The following is a 17,807-nucleotide window of genomic DNA, read 5'->3' as shown; positions in this document are numbered from 1 at the left end:
CCCTCCTGCCATGTCTTGCCCCAGAGTCTCTGGGGTAGGGTTATTGGTAGCGCAGTGCCCAGCCCAAGGGGGCCCTGATCACAAATACAAAGAACAATGGCAGCAGAAGCACCAGTCTCCAGGGCCAGCACAGTTCCTCGGGGCATCCTCTTACACAGTGTTGGGCACTGCACCCACATACCCCGGCCCCAGACTAGCTGCCTTGGGTCTCCTGTGTGGGTATGGCCTGACCACAGGACCATGAGGGGGGAGGGTCCCAGAGCCCAGGCTCCAGCAGGTGAGCCCAAACATCTACACTGCCATGTTTAGCCCCAGGACCCTGGGTCAACTGACCCAGGCCAGCCGTGGCCAGACCGCCTGTCTTTTACTCCAGTGTAGACTGTCCCCTCAGAGCCAAGCCCAGGATTCCTGGCACAGGTGGGGCTCCTGCAGGGGGAGAGGAAAGGCAGGGCTGGGAGCAGGGCTCTGCTCTGCAGCCTCTCAGGCAGTTGCTTCCCCTTCAGGGCTCTCTCCCCTCTTCCATGCTGTGCTTTTAGTCTGATTACCAAGCAAAGCAAGCGACCTTCAGTAACCCTAGCTGCTGCTGAGGTTTCCATCCCTCCTGGGGATTGCTGTGTGGCAAGGACAGGAGCAGGCACAGACAGAACGCCATGTCCGGGGCAGAGAGCTGGCAGCTGCAGTCCAGGGCCCCACAGCCAGTGACTGAGGCAGCCCCCTGCCATCTTTCTCCAGGTAAACAACTCCCCATCTCCAGCACTGCGGCCGCTGCTGGCCCACTGGGCACGTGCAGGCTCTGGGAAGCCCAGGGGAACGAACGGGGAGGAGCTGGCTGGGCACCATCTGGGCAGACGAGCGGAGCATCAGCATCCCAAGCAGGTGTAACTGTTTTGCTAGGAAAAAACCCGAGGCCCTGCAGCGGTGGATCTGCCCCGCCAGAAATGATCTCTGCAAAGAGCACGACCCCGCCCTCACAGCCCATCACCAGCCTGCCCCTGAAGCATTCCTGCAATGGAGAGAGCCAGCCTGCACACTGCTGGGTGCGTGCACATGCACACTCACGTCCACAGGCTCCTCGCCCTCCTGAGGTGCAGAGAAAGCCATTCCCCCTCCCACTGGCATTCACCAGCTCCAGAGAAATCCATATCCTGCACACACATTACACACACCTGCTCCTACATGTGTGTGCACATGCACTAGGAACACACCTGCTCCTACACACACATGCACTAGGAACACATACCTGCTCTTACGCATGTGTGCACATGCACTAGGAACACACACTGCTCCTACACGTGTGTGCACATACACTAGGAACACACACCTGCTCCTACAAGCAGATATGCACCAATATATACACACTGACACCTGACTATATGTCCAATAGCATGCACACAGACTCCTGCAGGGACGCACACACCCACTCTCTACACCAGTGGCTCTCAACCTTCCCAGACTGCTGTGCCCCTTTCAGGAGTTGGATTTTTCTTGCATACCCCAAGTTTCACCTCACTTGAAAACTACTTGCTTACAAAATCCTACAAATATACAAAAGTGTTATGTATGGCACAGTATTACTGGAAACTTGCTGCATATTTCCATTTTTACCCTATAATTATAGAATACATCAATTGGGATATAAATCTTGTACTTATTTCTCAGTGTATAGTATATAGAGCAGTACAAACCAGTCATTGTCTGTATTAAATTTTAGGTTGTACTGACTTCACTAATGCTTTTTATGTAGCCTGTTGTACCAGTAGGCAAATATCTAGGTGAGCTGATGCACCCCTGGCAGAGTTCTGTGTACCCCCAGGGGTAAGGGTACCCCTAGTTGAGAACCCCTCTTCTCCACAAACCTGCACCTCCACAGATGTTGTACACATGCAGAGACAGTTGCATGCACGCACACGCTTCTGGGAATACACATGAACACACGTGCTGCCTCGTACACCCAAGATGCAGACCCCACCCCCCCTTAAACACACCTTGCCAGCATCCAGAGGAGGAAGAAATAGCTTTTCCATGCATCCGATGAAGTGAGCTGTAGCTCACGAAAGCTTATGCTCTAATAAATTTGTTAGTCTCTAAGGTGCCACGGGTACTCCTTTTCTTTTTGCGAATACAGACTAACACGGCTGCTATTCTGAAACCTTTTCCATGTAGCAGCTCCAGCAGGGGCAGCCTAGGGTTTTCCCCAACCAGCTCACACACAGGGACACTGCAGCTGCCTTGCCCATGCTAGGAGTCACTGTGCTGAGTGAAGGCGCTAACCCCACCGTCTTTCCTCGTGCAGACAAGGCTTTTGGCTAGTAACTGCTTCAGGTGCCATAAGAAATAACGTCCATCTGCAGCTTCATGGAGCAGGGCTGAGCAGAGCCAGGCAGCTGGCTGCCATCGCCTTTCCAGAGGTGCGTGCCCAGTTAGAGTCCGTTCTTGAGGATGGCTGCACAAGGAAAGAACTGGCCCAGCAGAGGGAGAAAGCTGGGTCCAGCCTTAGGGACACGCACCACGAGGCAGCGCTCACCTGTACAGTGAGGGGTACAGTGCACACACCTCTTGAGAAGAGAGGTTATTAGAGGAAACCAAGGCCTGTCCCAAAGAGGAGCGCTTCCCAGACATGACAGCCCATAGCATGAGGTGCCCTGGGAGGTGCCATGTCCCATGTGGGGACTGGAAGGGCAGCAGGAAGCCTGCAGGCTCTGGCCTTCACCTCATTTTGAACTCAGACCCCTTTGGACAAGCTCACAGCAGGAGTGCAGGGCTGCTCCAGCTGCAGAGCTTCAAGAAAGTCTGCAGAGAACTTCGCTTGATGGACCTGCAAATTTCCTGAACAAAAATGGACCTGAGGCCAGCAAACATGACACCCATGTCCTAGGCACACCTGCGTCCAGGTGACCTAAGGAGGGGAGTGAGACACACAGCCAGGCAGCTGCTGGATCTAGGGCACAGCTCAGCCACAGTGCCAGCATTGCATGCAGGCTGGACGGGCAAAGGGTTTTCATGTTCTGAGATAACCTCTTCCACTCCAGCTTGTGCAGAATGGTGCGGGGGTAGGAGGGGCAGAGTCCACAGCACCACCATATGCATCCTTTGGGAAGCCAGCCACCAGAGCCTGAAGCCGCCTCGTTTCACCAGGGCTACAGCCATATCCAACCAAATGGAGGCCTTTCAACAGGGGGCTTCAAAGCCTGGTCACTAGGCCCTTGGCAGAGGCTGGGTCCCCTGCCCTGAGTGCACGGAGAGCTCACAGAGCTGCCAACACATGATGAAGGAAGATGCCTGAGCCAGTAGCCTCTCACCACCCCAACTGAGCTGCACAACTGAACACCCTCCACATCCATTCTTGTCCCTCTGCACCCACTGGGTAGGAACCCACTTACTCAGCCAGACCGTCCCTCCTCAGAGAGGTCTGTCACCACAAATAAAACTCAGACCCAAGCAGTTCTGTGTGCAGCCAACACCTGAAAGGCAAAGGAGATTCAGCACCCAGCATCTGGTAACATGCTCAGAGCGTGGCTCAAGCTCTGTCTTGGTGCAAGCCTCTCAGGGACAGGGGAGGAGTCCCTGGGGCATCACTGCACAGGCAGCAGGTGACAGAGCCTAGAAGACAACTGTGTGCATCAAAGAGTTAAACTAGGCCAAACCCAGCCCTGGGGACCTGCAGAGGGCTAACCCCCGGGAGGAGCATGGTGGCTTCCCCGTGCCCTGGAGTGCTGACTGCAAGGATGTGCACGTCTGTGTGCAAAGAGGTGGGATTGGAAAGGTCTACGGAGAGCAGTGGAGCGGGCAGGGCACTTAGCTGAATAGGGATTGGTCCCCGCTTTTCAGCCTGCTCCAGGATACAAAAGGAAAGCCTGGCTCCCAGCTGCAGAGGCCAGTTACTCTCTCCCTGGCCTCTGATCTGGAGATTATCTAGGGCCTGCACAGTGCATGTCCATCAGTAAGAGCCCTGCTGGGCACTACGGCCCCTGCACCCAAGTGGAATCTCCTAGGCGTGAAGGAATCTGACCCTGCTAAGGCATCATGAAACTGACTGAGTGAACCAGGGGCTTTCCTGCCTTTGGCAGCGCTGGTTCTAGGAGCCAGTCTGGCTCTCTGAATCCCCACACTGCGTGCTCATGAACATCCCTCCTGATGATCCCTGGGGGCTGCGTAGAGCAAGAGCAAGCACCGCTCCCATGGGGAGGAGAGGGTACAATGTGACAAGATGTGAGGGCTGGCCTGCACTCTCTGGGGCTTTGTGCCCTGTCTCTCTGATCCTTTCTTTCCTTATGCTAAACTGACCCCATGGTCCATTATTCTAAAGGACCCACCTGTCTAGGGTTCATCAGAGGCAGACAGCTGCTGAGTTTCCTCCACCAGCAGATGCTCAGGGTGGGACCCCAATGCCTAGGGAGCCAAATCTGCTGGGTGGCACTGAGCACCCGCTACTGGAGCTCAGCACCCAGTTCTTTGAGAATCTACCCTTCACCTGTACCATGTGTGCAGGCCTGCTCCTGCCCCTCCCGAGGGCTTGCTGGCACTGCCCTCTCATCCACCTTCACCCCCCATCACACACCCCCTTGCTTCTGCCGCAGGGCTCAATGGAGCCCAGCAAGGCACATCTCAGCACCCACCCAGAGGGAGCTACATGAGCCCCAGGGCACTAGGTGCTGGCACCCTGCCATTTGCGACTCACTCAGGCTAAAGCTGGGGTAATAGGCGGCCTGGGAAGAACAGCCAGGAGGACGTTGCCAAGAAAGCGAGCACAGCTTTGGAGACAGCACCGAGTCTCAAATGAGCAGCTCATGAACAAATGCGCAGGGCACCTCATTGGCAGCACGGGAGAGGGAACCAACAGGGCAGCATAGCAGCTTCATCCCCCTGTCAGAACACGGCAACACCGAGGGAGAGACCAGCTCCTGCTCCCGCACAAGTGGGACCGTAGTCCCTCTGGAGAGCCAGCAACGCACCTCAGAGAGTCACTGGCACATGCCCACACCCTGTACCCCACTCGAACATGTCCCTGCCCCAGATAGTCACCCCACCATATCCCCGCCCTCACCCAGATACCTGCACGCACCCCTGTACCTGATCCCCGCCCCCCCAGATACCTGTCACACACCCGTGCCCCACCCCACCATATCACTGCCCCCCCACAGATACCCGCATATACCCCTGTACCCCACTCAAACATGTCTCTTCTCCACACAGATACCCGCATGTACTCCTGTAACTCACCCCAGCTCCCATACAGATACCTGCATGCACCCCTATAGCCCACTTCCACCATATCCCAGCTCACAGACACCCCCATGCATCCTGTACCCCTCCCCCACCATAGGCCTACCCCTTCACAGATGCCTGCACGCACCCCTATATCCCACTCCTGCATATCCATGCCCAAACACTGGTACGCCCATGCTCCCATTTCCGAACCTCACATATCCCCCCCCATATATACCTCTAACCCTCCCCAGGTACCTGCACCCACCCCTATGCCTCAGCCTCCCCACCCATTTCTCAGGTACATACACACATTCCTGTCTCTCCTGCCTGTCCCCCCCGCCCCCCTATACACACACCCTATGCCCCAGCCCCCAGGTACCTGCACAGAGCCCCATGCTTCACCTGTTACATCCCTCAGCATATGCACACTCCCCTAGAGCTGTTCCTTGTAATGTCTCCCTGGCAATGGGAAATGCTCTGCAGCATTAGGAAGCAGCCTGTGTCAGTGTGATTAGGCTGTATTCAATGTCCATGCTTCTATAATGAAATGTAATTGATTGGGGCTTTTCTGGAAATCACCTAATTTCTGTTGTTTCCAGGGGCCCTGCAGAGCCTGTGTGCTGCAGGGGCTTTCTAGGTAGTATACGGTCCTTTGTAGACACCCGTGTGTGGGTGACAGTATGACCAGATCATCAGCAGGCAGCTGATTAGTGGGGGTCCCTGGTGTAATACAGCCAGCCATGCCCAGACAGGTAGATCACACCCCTGTATTCTACCAACTTCAGAACAGCTTCCTGAGGGGGCCGCATGCTCTCTGCCCAAAGCTAAGAATTTGCTGAGTGGCATGGTTATTGCAAGGTGTTTGTACAGGAACAATTTCAGCACTGTGCAATATGTAGAAGATTGTGTTTGTAGGATGCTGGGACTGAAAGCTCTCACCTGAGGAGGGGAAGGCGGAGAGTTGACCCACTCTGCATCAGTGGAGACAGCCTGCATTTACTGGCTGGACTGGATGCAGGCTGCAGATTTACAAAGACAAATGATTCTCCCTGGGATAAGGAAGAGTAGCTTGAGACTGTCTGAGAGGAGAAGAAATGGCCCAAATGGTGCGCCATTACAAAGGAGTGACTCTGCCAGTGGGCTCTCTGAGCTGGAGATGCGCTGCAAGAACTAACCAGCGGGTGAGAAATCTCTTATTAGGCAGGAAAGGAGCTTGTTATTAAGTGCAGGCTCTGGATTGCATTTAGTGTTTTTCTCCTAACTGTAACCTTATGGTTCCACATTCTTTTACTTGAATCTTTATCTCAAGCTCTGTTCAATAAACTTCAGTTTGGTTTGACTATGAACCCTGTCCAAGTGCCTTGTGCTGAGGAGACCATGGAATTGAGGTGAAACCAGTGAACTGGGCTGCACTGTCTCCAGCGAGGCAGCGGATCGGCATGCAGTGTGGGTGTTCAGAAGAAAAGGGACTGGGCACTTGAGTGTCACAAAGCGGGGTGTGTAAATTGCTAGCCAGCAGAAGTCACGGAGCTGTAGCACAATGCCTGTGTTGGCAGCAGCTGGTGGCAGGTGAGTAAGCAGGTAGGAGTAATTCATCCCAGACAGTTCGGGTACCCCCAAAAAGGGTCACAGCAGATTGATGTAGGTCACTGATGTCAATGTTGCAGAGGGTTGAGTTGAGGTTTTATCCCCATTCTGGCTTGGAGGCCTTCCTGCATTTGCATGTTAGTTTTTATCTTGCATCTAATGGATTGGCATGTGGATTTAATGAGGTCACATTTTTCCAACTGTTCCATTTTGCAGCAAGTTTAAAGTTCAATTCTAGGTGCGGGGCTGAGTCTAAAGTGGTTCTGTGATCTATGAAGCAGGCAAATCACCTGCCATTTGTTGTTTGTCCATTTGTTAACGAGGGTGTGTCGACCTTCCAACGGGGAGCGAGCTTCCCAGCCTGGCTCCACAGACTCATGATAGCAGGGATTATGATAGCACTGTGGGCTGGAGCTCTCAAGCTCCCTCACTCCCCTTTAGCTCCAGTGCAAGCTGGAACATCAAAGCATCATCTACACAGCTCTCTGTAGAGCCTTAGTGTGAGCTCCATTGGTACAAGGCTGTGGTTCTGGCCTGGGAGGCTCTCCCAGATGCAGTGTGGACCCATCAGGAGTGTCTGCAGGGTGGGGCTGGGAAACTGGTCACAAGATTTGGGAGACTTTAATTACACAGGAAGTTGGGAGAGTCTGTGACAGGACAGAGTTAAGATGACTTGGGGGCCCTAGCTCTGCATTTCCAGCCCTTACCACGTCTGGAGTACCGTTAAACTTCCCCTGAACTGTGAATTTCCCGGGCTCATGCTTCAGGGCTTGGGGATAATGACATCTCGACAATGTATTTTACCCTCAGGTGCTGACAGGTCCTCTCAGATCTAACCCATGTAGCACAGCTCCTGTCTGGGGAATGGGAGGAAGCAACAGAACAGTCTGCAGCTGCTGCTCCCCAGCCAGTTCTGACCCATCTCTGCTTTGGAACTGTAGGGTAATTAGTCACCAGAGCCCATTGCAGGGAGGGGCTGGATTGGCGGGTCAGATTACACAGTTCAGTGTCATTTAACACTGCCTGGGCCAGGGATTCCTGGGGCTGAACGGCTGAAGGCACCCTTAAGTCCTGCATCAGGGGTCTGGGGAGCAGTAGTGATATTTTCAAGGGTAATTCTGTGTCCAGTTATATTTCCATGACCTTGCATCCGGGGGCCAGGATGAAGCCCCTTGTAGAGGTCCCAAAAGTGTCTGTCCACATCCTACCAGTCTGGATTGGCGTCTCTGATCCTGATCCCAGACCCCAAAAAGCTACAGACCTACAGATCCAGGCCAACCCCACATGTAGGGTGACCAAATGTTCCAATTTTATAGTCCCAATATTTGGGGCTTTGTCTTATACAGGTGCCAATTATCCCCCACCTCCTGTCCCGATATTTCACCCTTGATATCTGGTCATCCTACCTACACATGCTTTCGGACACTTCTCTACTTTTGTTCTCCTGGGGACAGCCCATGCTTGGCCCATCTAGCACCAGCCACCCAGGCAGTTCAAGCCTGTTAGTTGCTTTCCCCTTCCCTGGGGGGCCAGTGTTACACTCTTCATTTAAAAAGAAAAGGAGTACTTGTGGCACCTTAGAGACTAACAAATTTATTAGAGCATAAGCTTTCGTGAGCTACAGCTCACTTCATCGGATGCATCCGATGAAGTGAGCTGTAGCTCACGAAAACTTATGCTCTAATAAATTTGTTAGTCTCTAAGGTGCCACAAGTACTCCTTTTCTTTTTGCGAATACAGACTAACACGGCTGCTACTCTGAAACTCTTCATTTACTATGGGGAAATGCAGGCCTGGAGAAGGGGGACAGAACCGGGAACAGAACCCTAGTGCCTTGCCTGTGTCTCTGTTGCTCTAACCACTAGATTCTCATTCCCTTTGCTAAGGAGTGCTCGGCAGCCCCTTGGCTCAGCAGCAGCACTGGCTGGGGAGTGGTTCACAGCCAGGCTGGGAGTGCCCACACTTACCTTCCGAGTGGTGGGAGAGAGTGAGCAGACTGACGCAGGAGGCGCCGATGCCGGAGCCAAAGACAGTGATTCGCAGCGGGTCCCCCCCGAAGAAGGCAATATTTTCACTGATCCAGCGCAGCGCCTGGATTTGATCCAGCAGCCCATAGTTCCCCTTGGCTGCCTGGTCCCCGGTGCTCAGGAATCCTGCGGCCAAATGCAACCCTCTTAGGACACAGCAAGCAGCCGGTCTCCTGACCTCCCGCAATCCCCTCCAGCCCCAGCCAGTGTGGGAGCCCCTCTCAAACCTCTGGCTGCGAGCACCTGCGGCCAAGGCTGTGCAGCAATCCTCTGGGATCTCCTTTGACTGTGAGCCTCAGGGTTGAGGCCAGGGACCCCACTGTGAGCCCCCATCCCTCTGCCAGCCCCTAGCATCTCCTCACCGAGAACCCCCAGGAACAGGCTCTGAATCTCTTGGGGCCTCCATACCTGCTGTGAAATGGGGGCGCAGAGGAATGGGCCTGCATGGGCACTCGGCTGAGCCATCTGCTCACTGAGAGCCTTGGGCACCATTAATAGAGTGACTCAGGCCCTGAGCCCTGTCCAGCACAGGCTGCAAGGAGCCATCCTGCTGGGCTGACAAACCCAGGAGTCCCCCAGCCACCTCCCCATCGCATGACAGGGCACTATCTCTCTCTGCCTGCAGACACTCTCCCATACACGAGCCAGGGTCCCTGTGGCTCTCACGGCTCCAGCAGGGGGCGGCGGCTCACTTCCCAGGAGTGGTGGGGCTCAGCCATCTGCAGGGGAGTGGTCAGCTTCTGCCCTCGGTGATTTCTTCAGGCCAAACCATTGGCTTGGGGCATTAGCTAAAGAAACGACCAGGCCCCATAGTCCCTGACTCCAGCACCAGCCCAGAGAGGCACCTGTGCTCAAGGGCTCCAAGCACAGAGCAGTATGACCGCTGCTCATGGCAGGGCTCACTGGTCCAGCCCCCAACCCAGCCTTCACCAGACCTGCAGCAGCTGGCAGAGCCGACCTTCCTCCATTCTGCAGAGCACCTGGGCTGAGCATCCTGCCATCAGCCTTCAAACGCCTCCCAGAACCCAGGGGGCTCGACCAGCACTGCTTTGGGTGAGGCTGTGGGAGGGGAGTGGAAAGCCCCCAGAAAGCCGCTGTTCACAGACTAGTTGGGCTGGGGCAGAGGGAGGGTTTGGGGCTCCAGGCATCAACAAGGGGGCTCTGGATGAACCTGGCCACAGGAGAAGATTCCCAACAAGGCAGCTTCTCGGCCTACCTCAGGAATGCTCCAGCCCAGGCTCTTGGAGCTGGGGCAGGGCAGGAGAGAAGCTGTTGCGGAGCTGGGAAGAGGTGCCTGGTGCCTGATTTTGAGAAGCCCATGTGTCCCTAGCCCCAGCGGATGTCAGTGTGAGCTCTGGGAATCATGCCCCAGGAGTCTCAGGTCAGCACACTTTGCCTAAGTGACTCGGTCCCACATCTGCAACTGGCCTGCCAGAGCCAATCCTCCCTCCACAGGACAATCTGCCAAGGGAAAGGTGGAAGTATACACACACTGCAGGGACCAAGCCCACAGGCTGCCCTGGGGGAGAGGGGCTAGACATGGCCTTGTCCATCTGGAGCGGCCAGCTCTGCATGGCTCCAGCACTGGCAGGCCCACTGGCCATTGCCAGGAGCAGAGCTGTGCCCTGCAAGCGCTGACATAGCCTGGGTCTGGGCTCTTCTGTGGTGCACCGGAAGGGTAAGCCATCTGCCCTTCAAGAAAGTTCCCATCGATCTGTTTCCAGAGGCAGCTTGGATGGGACATGTCCCAAGGGGTGGCTCATTAGTGTTGGCCAGGCAGCTGCTGCTCCCAGCCCACGGAGGAGGAGCTGGATAAATACATGTATTAATTATTTAACCGCAGATCAATATTTGCTTTCAGCTGAGCCAGGCTGTGTAAATGAAACTAAACTCCTCAGCCCAGGGAGCCTCAGCAGTCCCCTAGGGCCCAGCCGCAGACATGTACAGAGCTGGCAAAGAGGTCAGGAATGGGCAGCAGGAAGCACGAAGGGCCAGCTAGAGGCCCCAAGACCACTCCCACCTTTCTCAGGTGATGCTGACAGGACTGAACAGTCTCGATGACATCCTCATCCTGCTGCCCCAACCCTTCTGGCCATAACCTGACCCCCCACCTTGGGCCCCTTCCCTGAGCCATGGAGAGACATGAGGGTAGGGCTAGAGAGGCCTGGGCTGAGGTTCTACCCCTACCTCTGTGAGCAGAACAGGATCTGCAGCTAGAGGAACTGCAGGGGAAGGGCCGAGCGCAGCCTCCAGCAGGGATACCAAACTGGCCTCCTCATGGAGCTCCTGATCCCACAGGGCGCAGCAGGACCTCCTTCCAGCCCGTCAGCTCCTCCCTGAGCAGGCCACTTCCCTTCCTAGGCCAGCCTGAGCAGAGTCCCCCTAGAGCTCTGCCCTCCCGCAACGCCCCTGGGCCCTAGACCCTGTCCCCGGACCTTGGGGCTCTGCCCTCTGCCCCCTTGCTCCCTGCCCTTGGGGCTCTGTCTCCCACACTCCTGATCCTCCCACCTAACAAGAGATGAGTCCCTCAGGGCTCTGCCCACAAATCCTTGCCTCCCTTTTGCCCCCCGCCTGGGAGCTGGCCCTGCTGCGCCCATACCTAGCACACCCACGCGGTAGTTGAGGGTGATGACGATGACGTTGCCGTAGCTGGCCAGGATGCTCCCATCAATCATGTTCCCTGTGCCCTCCATGTAGGAGCCGCCATGGATATAAACCATCACGGGCTTGGCCCCACTGTCGCGAATGTCTGAAAGAAGAGGAGGTTAAACACAGGACTCTGCCAGGAGGGGCGGACCGCAGGGGAGGGGAACAACACCAGCTGCCAGGACCTGTGGAGGGGTAGCGCTGCAGCCATGCCCACGCCAGCTAGGGCCTTGGCATCTCACCCAGAACAAACAGAGCCCAGCCCACCACAGGCCATGCAATCACCTGCCCTCTGGGATTCCCAGAGACCTTACAGGCCCAACCCCCGCGGTGCCAGATCCTGGCACTAATTCTCTCACCAGGCCCATGAGGCCAGCTGCCCCAGGTGGGTCAGGGCTCTGCAGGCCACAGGCCCACTGAAAGGGATTCCTGGCCTACCAGCCCAGGTGGTGCATTTCCCTGGAGATGGGATATTGCTGTACATCACTCAGCACTGGGCCCATCCTGGGGCTCCTTCCCCAGCAGCCTGGCAGAGAGTGTCCTGCGTGCACAGGGGCTGCAGGAGCCTGTAAACACCCCAGCTGCAGCAGGCCGGTGGCTAGCTGAGTCCTGGAAGCTGACATTGCTTTGGGAAGGAGGGGGGATGTGCAGGACCTGGGGCAAGTGGAGAGAGATCACAGCTCGCAGTTCTGACCTTGTCATGGAAGGCAGGAACTCCACTGTCTCTTGCCACGTCCTCCTAGCTCTATCCCCAGTGCCCAGACAGACCATGGTAATGAGGGGCAGATAGACTGACCAGAGGGGCACAGGGAATGGGGGAGATGGAGGAGCAGGGAATGAGGGGAATACAGGAGAGTGGGGACTAGACTAGGTCCTGTGGAATGGAGTGCCAATGGAGGGGGAGCTGGATAGCGAGGGGTCATAAGGGGAGAAGCGCTAGATGATATGGGGATATGGGGAATGGGAGGCAACAGGTGCCCTCTCTTCTCTCAATGGAAGGTCCTGCTGCACCCCCGGCCCTGCCCCTGGCGTGCCTGCCAGAGGAGCGGGCACAGGAGCCCCTCCATCTCTGGCTACAGATCTCACTCCTTATGCTTGGCCTCAGCATCTCTCTCGCTCCCCTCAGTGGGCGCTGGGGGTCCGGCACAGGTAGGTCAGCCCTTTGCTGACTCCTGCACTGTTTTCTGGCTCCCGAGGCAATGCCTGAAGGGGCCAGTGCTGGCCACTGGCAATACTTTTGCGCTGGCTGAGTAGAGGGCACACAGCCAGTGTTACAGGTATGCCACCGCTGCCTGGCCTAGCCCTCTGACCACAGCGTCCCCTGAGGCTGGGACCCACTTCTCTATAACTGCTCATTCGCCTAGCTCCCCTCGCTCTCCCTGCTGAGTGCCAGCAGCCAAGAGCCCCTGCGGACACACAATGATCCCAGGCCAGGCAGGCTCAATTCTGAGCAAGACAAACCTTCCAGCACTCTCAGCAGGGCAGGGGCCCACAGGGTAGTGATAAATGGACAGCGGCACTGGTTGGCCATGGATCCCACTGGGCTACCATGCATGCATTGGGCCTGGGGTCTTGGTCTCTCCTTTGGATGGCTGCTCTGGTGAAAGAGATGACGTTTCATACCCCAGGCTGGCAGCAGCTAGCAGCACACAAACAGGGCAGCATCACCCCAGGCCAGAGGGCTGATGGGGCTCAGACGGGTCTGCTAACCTCAGCTCTGAGTTCTCTGTGGAGCCAAGCTGGCTGCTGCCACAGACACCAACAAGTGAGTCCTTCCCAGCACTTCTGACAGATGCAGGGGCATCTGGCACTGTGCAGGCAAGGCCAGCGCACTCAGAGGCTGTAACCAAATTCCCTCATCTGGTCCTTCCTCACCCCCATCTTCCCGGTCATGGCCCTTCTCCCTAGAAGGGGCCTACAGGTCAGTGTGCCTGTGAAAAGAGCATCTCCTGAGGCTACAAGCAGAGCCCACCTATTAGCCCTCTACATGTGGCCATAAGTGTCCCTCTCTGCAGGCCCAGAGACTCCCAAATGCCTCAAACTCCCTGGTTGGCTGGCGCTGAATCCCCTTTGAGCAGGCAGAGGCTGGGCAGGGCTAAAGGCCCCCAGAGGGAAGTTCTCAGGCTTTCAGCCTTGACTTGGGAATGCATTTGGTATCTAGCTTAGATCTCTTGCCAAGGAATTTACCGTGCCCCTTCACCACACTCGCCGCTGAACCCACCCCCACACACCATGCTGGGCAGGGTGAGGACATCCACCCCATTGTACATCTGGAGGCTGGGGCCTGGAGCAGCCCAGGGTCATGCAGAGCCTGCGGCACAACCAGCCTTGAACCCAGGACTCCTGAGTCCCAAGGTGGCTCCTTAACCACTAGACAAAACTGCCCTCCTCTGATGCTGTGATTTGCTTTTGTCAGGCACACAAACCTCTCAAGCCCTGACCAGCATACAGGAAATGGTCACTGAGGCTCCCAGCCTGAGTTCCAGTTGTTGGAATGGCCTTTTGGTGGCTGCAGCTGGAGTCAGAACTCTGAGGGGAAAGCCCAGAACTACCACCAAAGCAGTGTGTCCACAGCCTGTCAGGTTCATTGGGAGTGGTTTAATTACGCCAAAGGGCAAGCACTCTCCCAGTGGTATAGAGGGGCTACACAGGAGACCTTACAGCGATGCAGCTGTAAGGTCCATAGTATAGACGTAGCCTAAGGGGATTGTCTGTGACTCCATGTAAGACTGTTGTAGTGATCCAGGGGTTCACATTTGTTACTGGCTTGATGAAATTTAATTATAGAGCATACTGCCAGTTTGGGGTGTCTGTCCTGTTTTTGACAATCTGCCCTGAGGAGGCACTTGTGGCCATGAGGCATTCCGGACAGCGTGACAAGCATGACTTCCAGAAAAGCACCCTGTCTGGATCTGAAGACATCAAGAGATGGAGAATCCCCATTCCCCCTGGGTGTTTGTTTCAGTGGTTAGTCACCCTCGCTGTTACAAATCTCCAGGGCCAGATTAAGTCTCCTGTGGGTCTAAGGCTATTAGATTTTATGGGGCCCCTGTATACAAGTCTGTTTCCTGGGAGAGAGTTTGGTGCAGGAGGGCGCTGGGGCAGAGGACTGGGGTGCAGGAGAGGGTGCGAGGTGCAGGCTCCGGCTGGGAGGTGCTTATCTTACAGGCGGTTCCTGGCTGGCAGCGCAGTAGGGCTCAGGCAGGCTGCTTGCCCTAGTCCCACGCTGCTCCTGGCAGTGGCTGGCTCCTAGTACGTCTCTGCAGCCCCTGGTCAGAGGGGGACAGCATGTCTCTGTGCGTGCAAGCACTGCCTCCAGCCAATGGGAGCTGTGAGGACAGTGCTGGGGGTGGAGGCAATGTGTGGAGCCACCTCTCTCCTTGCCAGGGGCCACAGAAATGTGCAAGCAGCCAGCCGCTTCTGGGAGCGGTATGGGGCCATAGCACGCAGGCAGCCTGCCAGAGCATCTCGCTGCACTGCAGGACTTTTTGCGGCCCAGAGTTGGAGATCGCTGCCTGTGATTTATTTTTGCAGGGCCCCCCTTGAACCAGGGCCCTGGGTTGTAGCCCCTAAAACCCTGCCTTAATCTGGCCCTGCAAATCTCTGCCTAATTTCTAATTTGAATTTATCTAGCTTCAGCTTTCAGGCATTGGGAAGGATTAGATTCTTAGTCAGTAAATGTTGTTAAGTGTCGATTTCACCATGCACACACAAACTAGTGAAAAGATATTTCCATTGATAATTAACATCATTTACTGATAGGCAAAGTAAGAAAAATGCTGCTTCAGAAACTACTAATTTGATTGAAAAGTATTTAGTTAGCAGAATTTGACATGTGATGTTGACAATGTGTGTTTTAACAATTATAAAGCTTTAACTTTTGAAATCTCAATGTTTACTGTCATTTAATTATTGTCTGACACCCCCATAATTTTCTATGACTATGAACATTTAAAATGATAAAAAAATCTTTAAAAATACTTAAAACCCAGAATTTTGTGCACTCTGAAAATTTTAAAATCAATACAAATCTAACAAATGCTTAGAAATAAACATTGCTATTCTCCATTAGACATGATCAAAAACTTTAATTAGGCTTGGCAGAATTCAATTTTACAAACCCTTTAGAACCCACTATTTCTCCCTGGGAAGGAATTTATATGCTGTGATCAAATCACCTCTCAATCCTCCTTTTGATGGGCTAAAAAGATTGAGCTCTTAAATTCTCTCACTGTCAGGCATTTTCTGCAGCCCTCAAATCATTTTTGTGCCTCTTTTCTACACCCTCTCCAATTCTGGACTACTGCAGGGTCAGAACAGCCCCTGGTGTGTAACTTAGAGCAACCCTGGGGCTGCTCTAAGTTACTGCAGCCTACTCAGTTGCTGCCTGTCACTTGTGGCACAAGCAACTATGGCCACAGCAGCGTAGGCTACACCTCCCAGCCCAGCCCACTCCTTAGGCTGAAGCTCGCCAAATGCAGTGGGGCACCAAAGGGATTCTCCCTTGGCTTTTACAAGCAGCTTACAGTCCCTGGTAACTGTCAGAGCAGCATACCGGTTGGTGCTGAAGGCAGAACCTTCTCCTGCTTTGTCACCAGGTGGCAGCAAGTCCCGCGACTGCACCTGGGGTGGAGAATTCTTTGAGGCAACTACAGGGAGGAGTTGCTACACAGAGCATCTGGACATTGTCCTGTGGGTGGGCCGCACAAGGTGGAAAGGCTACATGTTCTGGACCCTTTCTCGTTTAAATCCCTCAGACTGGGTCCCTCTTCAGACCTTTCGCATCTCAGCCCCAGTGGAGCTAATGCCTCTGGCAGCAGCTTTCTCAGCACAGCGATTTTTCAGTCCTGCACATGGTACTGCCATCACCAAGCCACTCACCCCCTGGTGCCTTAGTGTAGCTAAGCCAGTGCAGCATGGGAGACATTGTGACACAAGGGGGAAGCTGCTTTCCGGCCCCCCTCACATTTACCTCCCCCCCATCTAAGCATCTGTGTGTACATACATAGACACCCCTGTCCCCAAATGCCACAGCTGCAGTGAGGAGGCTGAGGGCCATGCAGTGCCAGGGAATGTGCAATCCCCAACATTGCATCCGCCAAGGATATTGCCAATGAGGTGAATTTATCACAGTGATGTGCATTGAAGACAAACACCAATTTAGGTCACAGTACAAGGGTTCTGGGATGGTGCAGGGATCACAGGGGCAAAAGGCTGCAGATGGAAAGACAGGCTGGTTTTGCCAAGTTAAATTCCATCTGCCAGAAAGGTGCCCAGAATGCCATAGGACTCTCACAATTCACCAGTTTCCACTGACATCAGTTTACAGCTGTGTCCTCTGCAAACTTCCCCACAAACTCTCCCCTCCTGCCAACATGATAGGCCAATTGCCTTTTATACTGAGTACCAGCCAGCTTTGCAGCTTCCTTAGGCCTGATTTACATTCCAAGTTGCTCCAGATTAAAATCACACCTTCAGTTAAAGTGATACAAGACCATACCTGGATGCTGGGAATTCAGTTTAAACCTGGCTTGTATCCATTTAACTTCACTTGATTCCCTGTTGATACAAGCCAGGCTTAAACTGAATTCAGAGCATCCAGACAGGGTGTTGGACCAATGTGACTCAGTCAGCTTAAAAGCCCATCTTCAGTTATGTTGCTGCAACTGTGTAGGGCAAGGCATTGGCCTCTGGGCACAGCAAGGTCCTTTCTGATCTGCAAATTTTGGGGCCTATTGTTTACTCCCACTTGCTCCACCCTCATTTTTGTTTTCACTGTCAGCAATCTGGGCTCTTTGTGATTCAGGGGGAGACACCTCCTTGCACTAGCTCCTCCAGGCAGGAAAGGACCACAACCCCCCCTTTCTGCCCCTTCCAGGGACTGAGGCGCCCTAGGGGGAGCCGTGCTCCATGGTTACTGGCAATTGCACATGGAACCAAGAGCATTACAGAAACTCGAAGGCAGCAGCGGCAGAGGCCATGCCTAAGCCGTTGATGGACCAGGCTCTGCTGCCTCAGCTAGCCACATGCCCCCCTTCCGGAGGACATTGCCCAGTGCAGGAGGTAGGACTGTCCATGTTGGGAGTCTGCTGGGAGTCACATCTGCCCTCTAGGGTGTGGAACAGCAGCTCCTGTCTCTGACAGGAGAGCCGCAGAGTGGGGAAGGACTGGAAGGGTGCTCCCCTAATGCAGACCTCCCCACTATAGCCAGGCTGCTATATGGAATTGAATATTTCCCAGTGCCCTGGGGCTTGAGCCCAACTTAAGGCACCAGAGCTCCCGGGGGTTTGAAAATATTTAACGGATCTCTGCTCCGGCTGATTTTAAGCCCTGAATCCA

General features: G+C 54.7%; 1 protein-coding gene across 4 annotated transcripts in view; it reads right to left on the bottom strand.

Moving 5' to 3' along the window:
• The window catches only part of NLGN3 (neuroligin 3), a 51,985-nt gene that overhangs the window by 15,347 nt on the left and 18,831 nt on the right, over positions 1-17,807 (bottom strand). For 3 of the 4 annotated variants that reach the window (XM_038415936.1, XM_038415934.2, XM_038415935.2), the window contains 2 exons: positions 11,422-11,571; positions 8,763-8,948 (listed from right to left, as the gene is read on the bottom strand). The exons of the other annotated variant lie outside the window; for it this stretch is intronic. In XM_038415936.1, coding sequence (XP_038271864.1) covers positions 8,763-8,948; positions 11,422-11,571 — 336 coding nt within the window. The remainder of the gene's footprint in view (positions 1-8,762; positions 8,949-11,421; positions 11,572-17,807) is intronic. 4 annotated transcript variants of the gene reach the window in all.

This window comes from Dermochelys coriacea, chromosome 9, assembly GCF_009764565.3.
Source record: "Dermochelys coriacea isolate rDerCor1 chromosome 9, rDerCor1.pri.v4, whole genome shotgun sequence".
NCBI lineage: Eukaryota > Metazoa > Chordata > Testudines > Dermochelyidae > Dermochelys > Dermochelys coriacea.
Note: the sequence above shows the minus strand (reverse complement) of the source record. Positions and strands in the feature narration are given on the sequence as shown.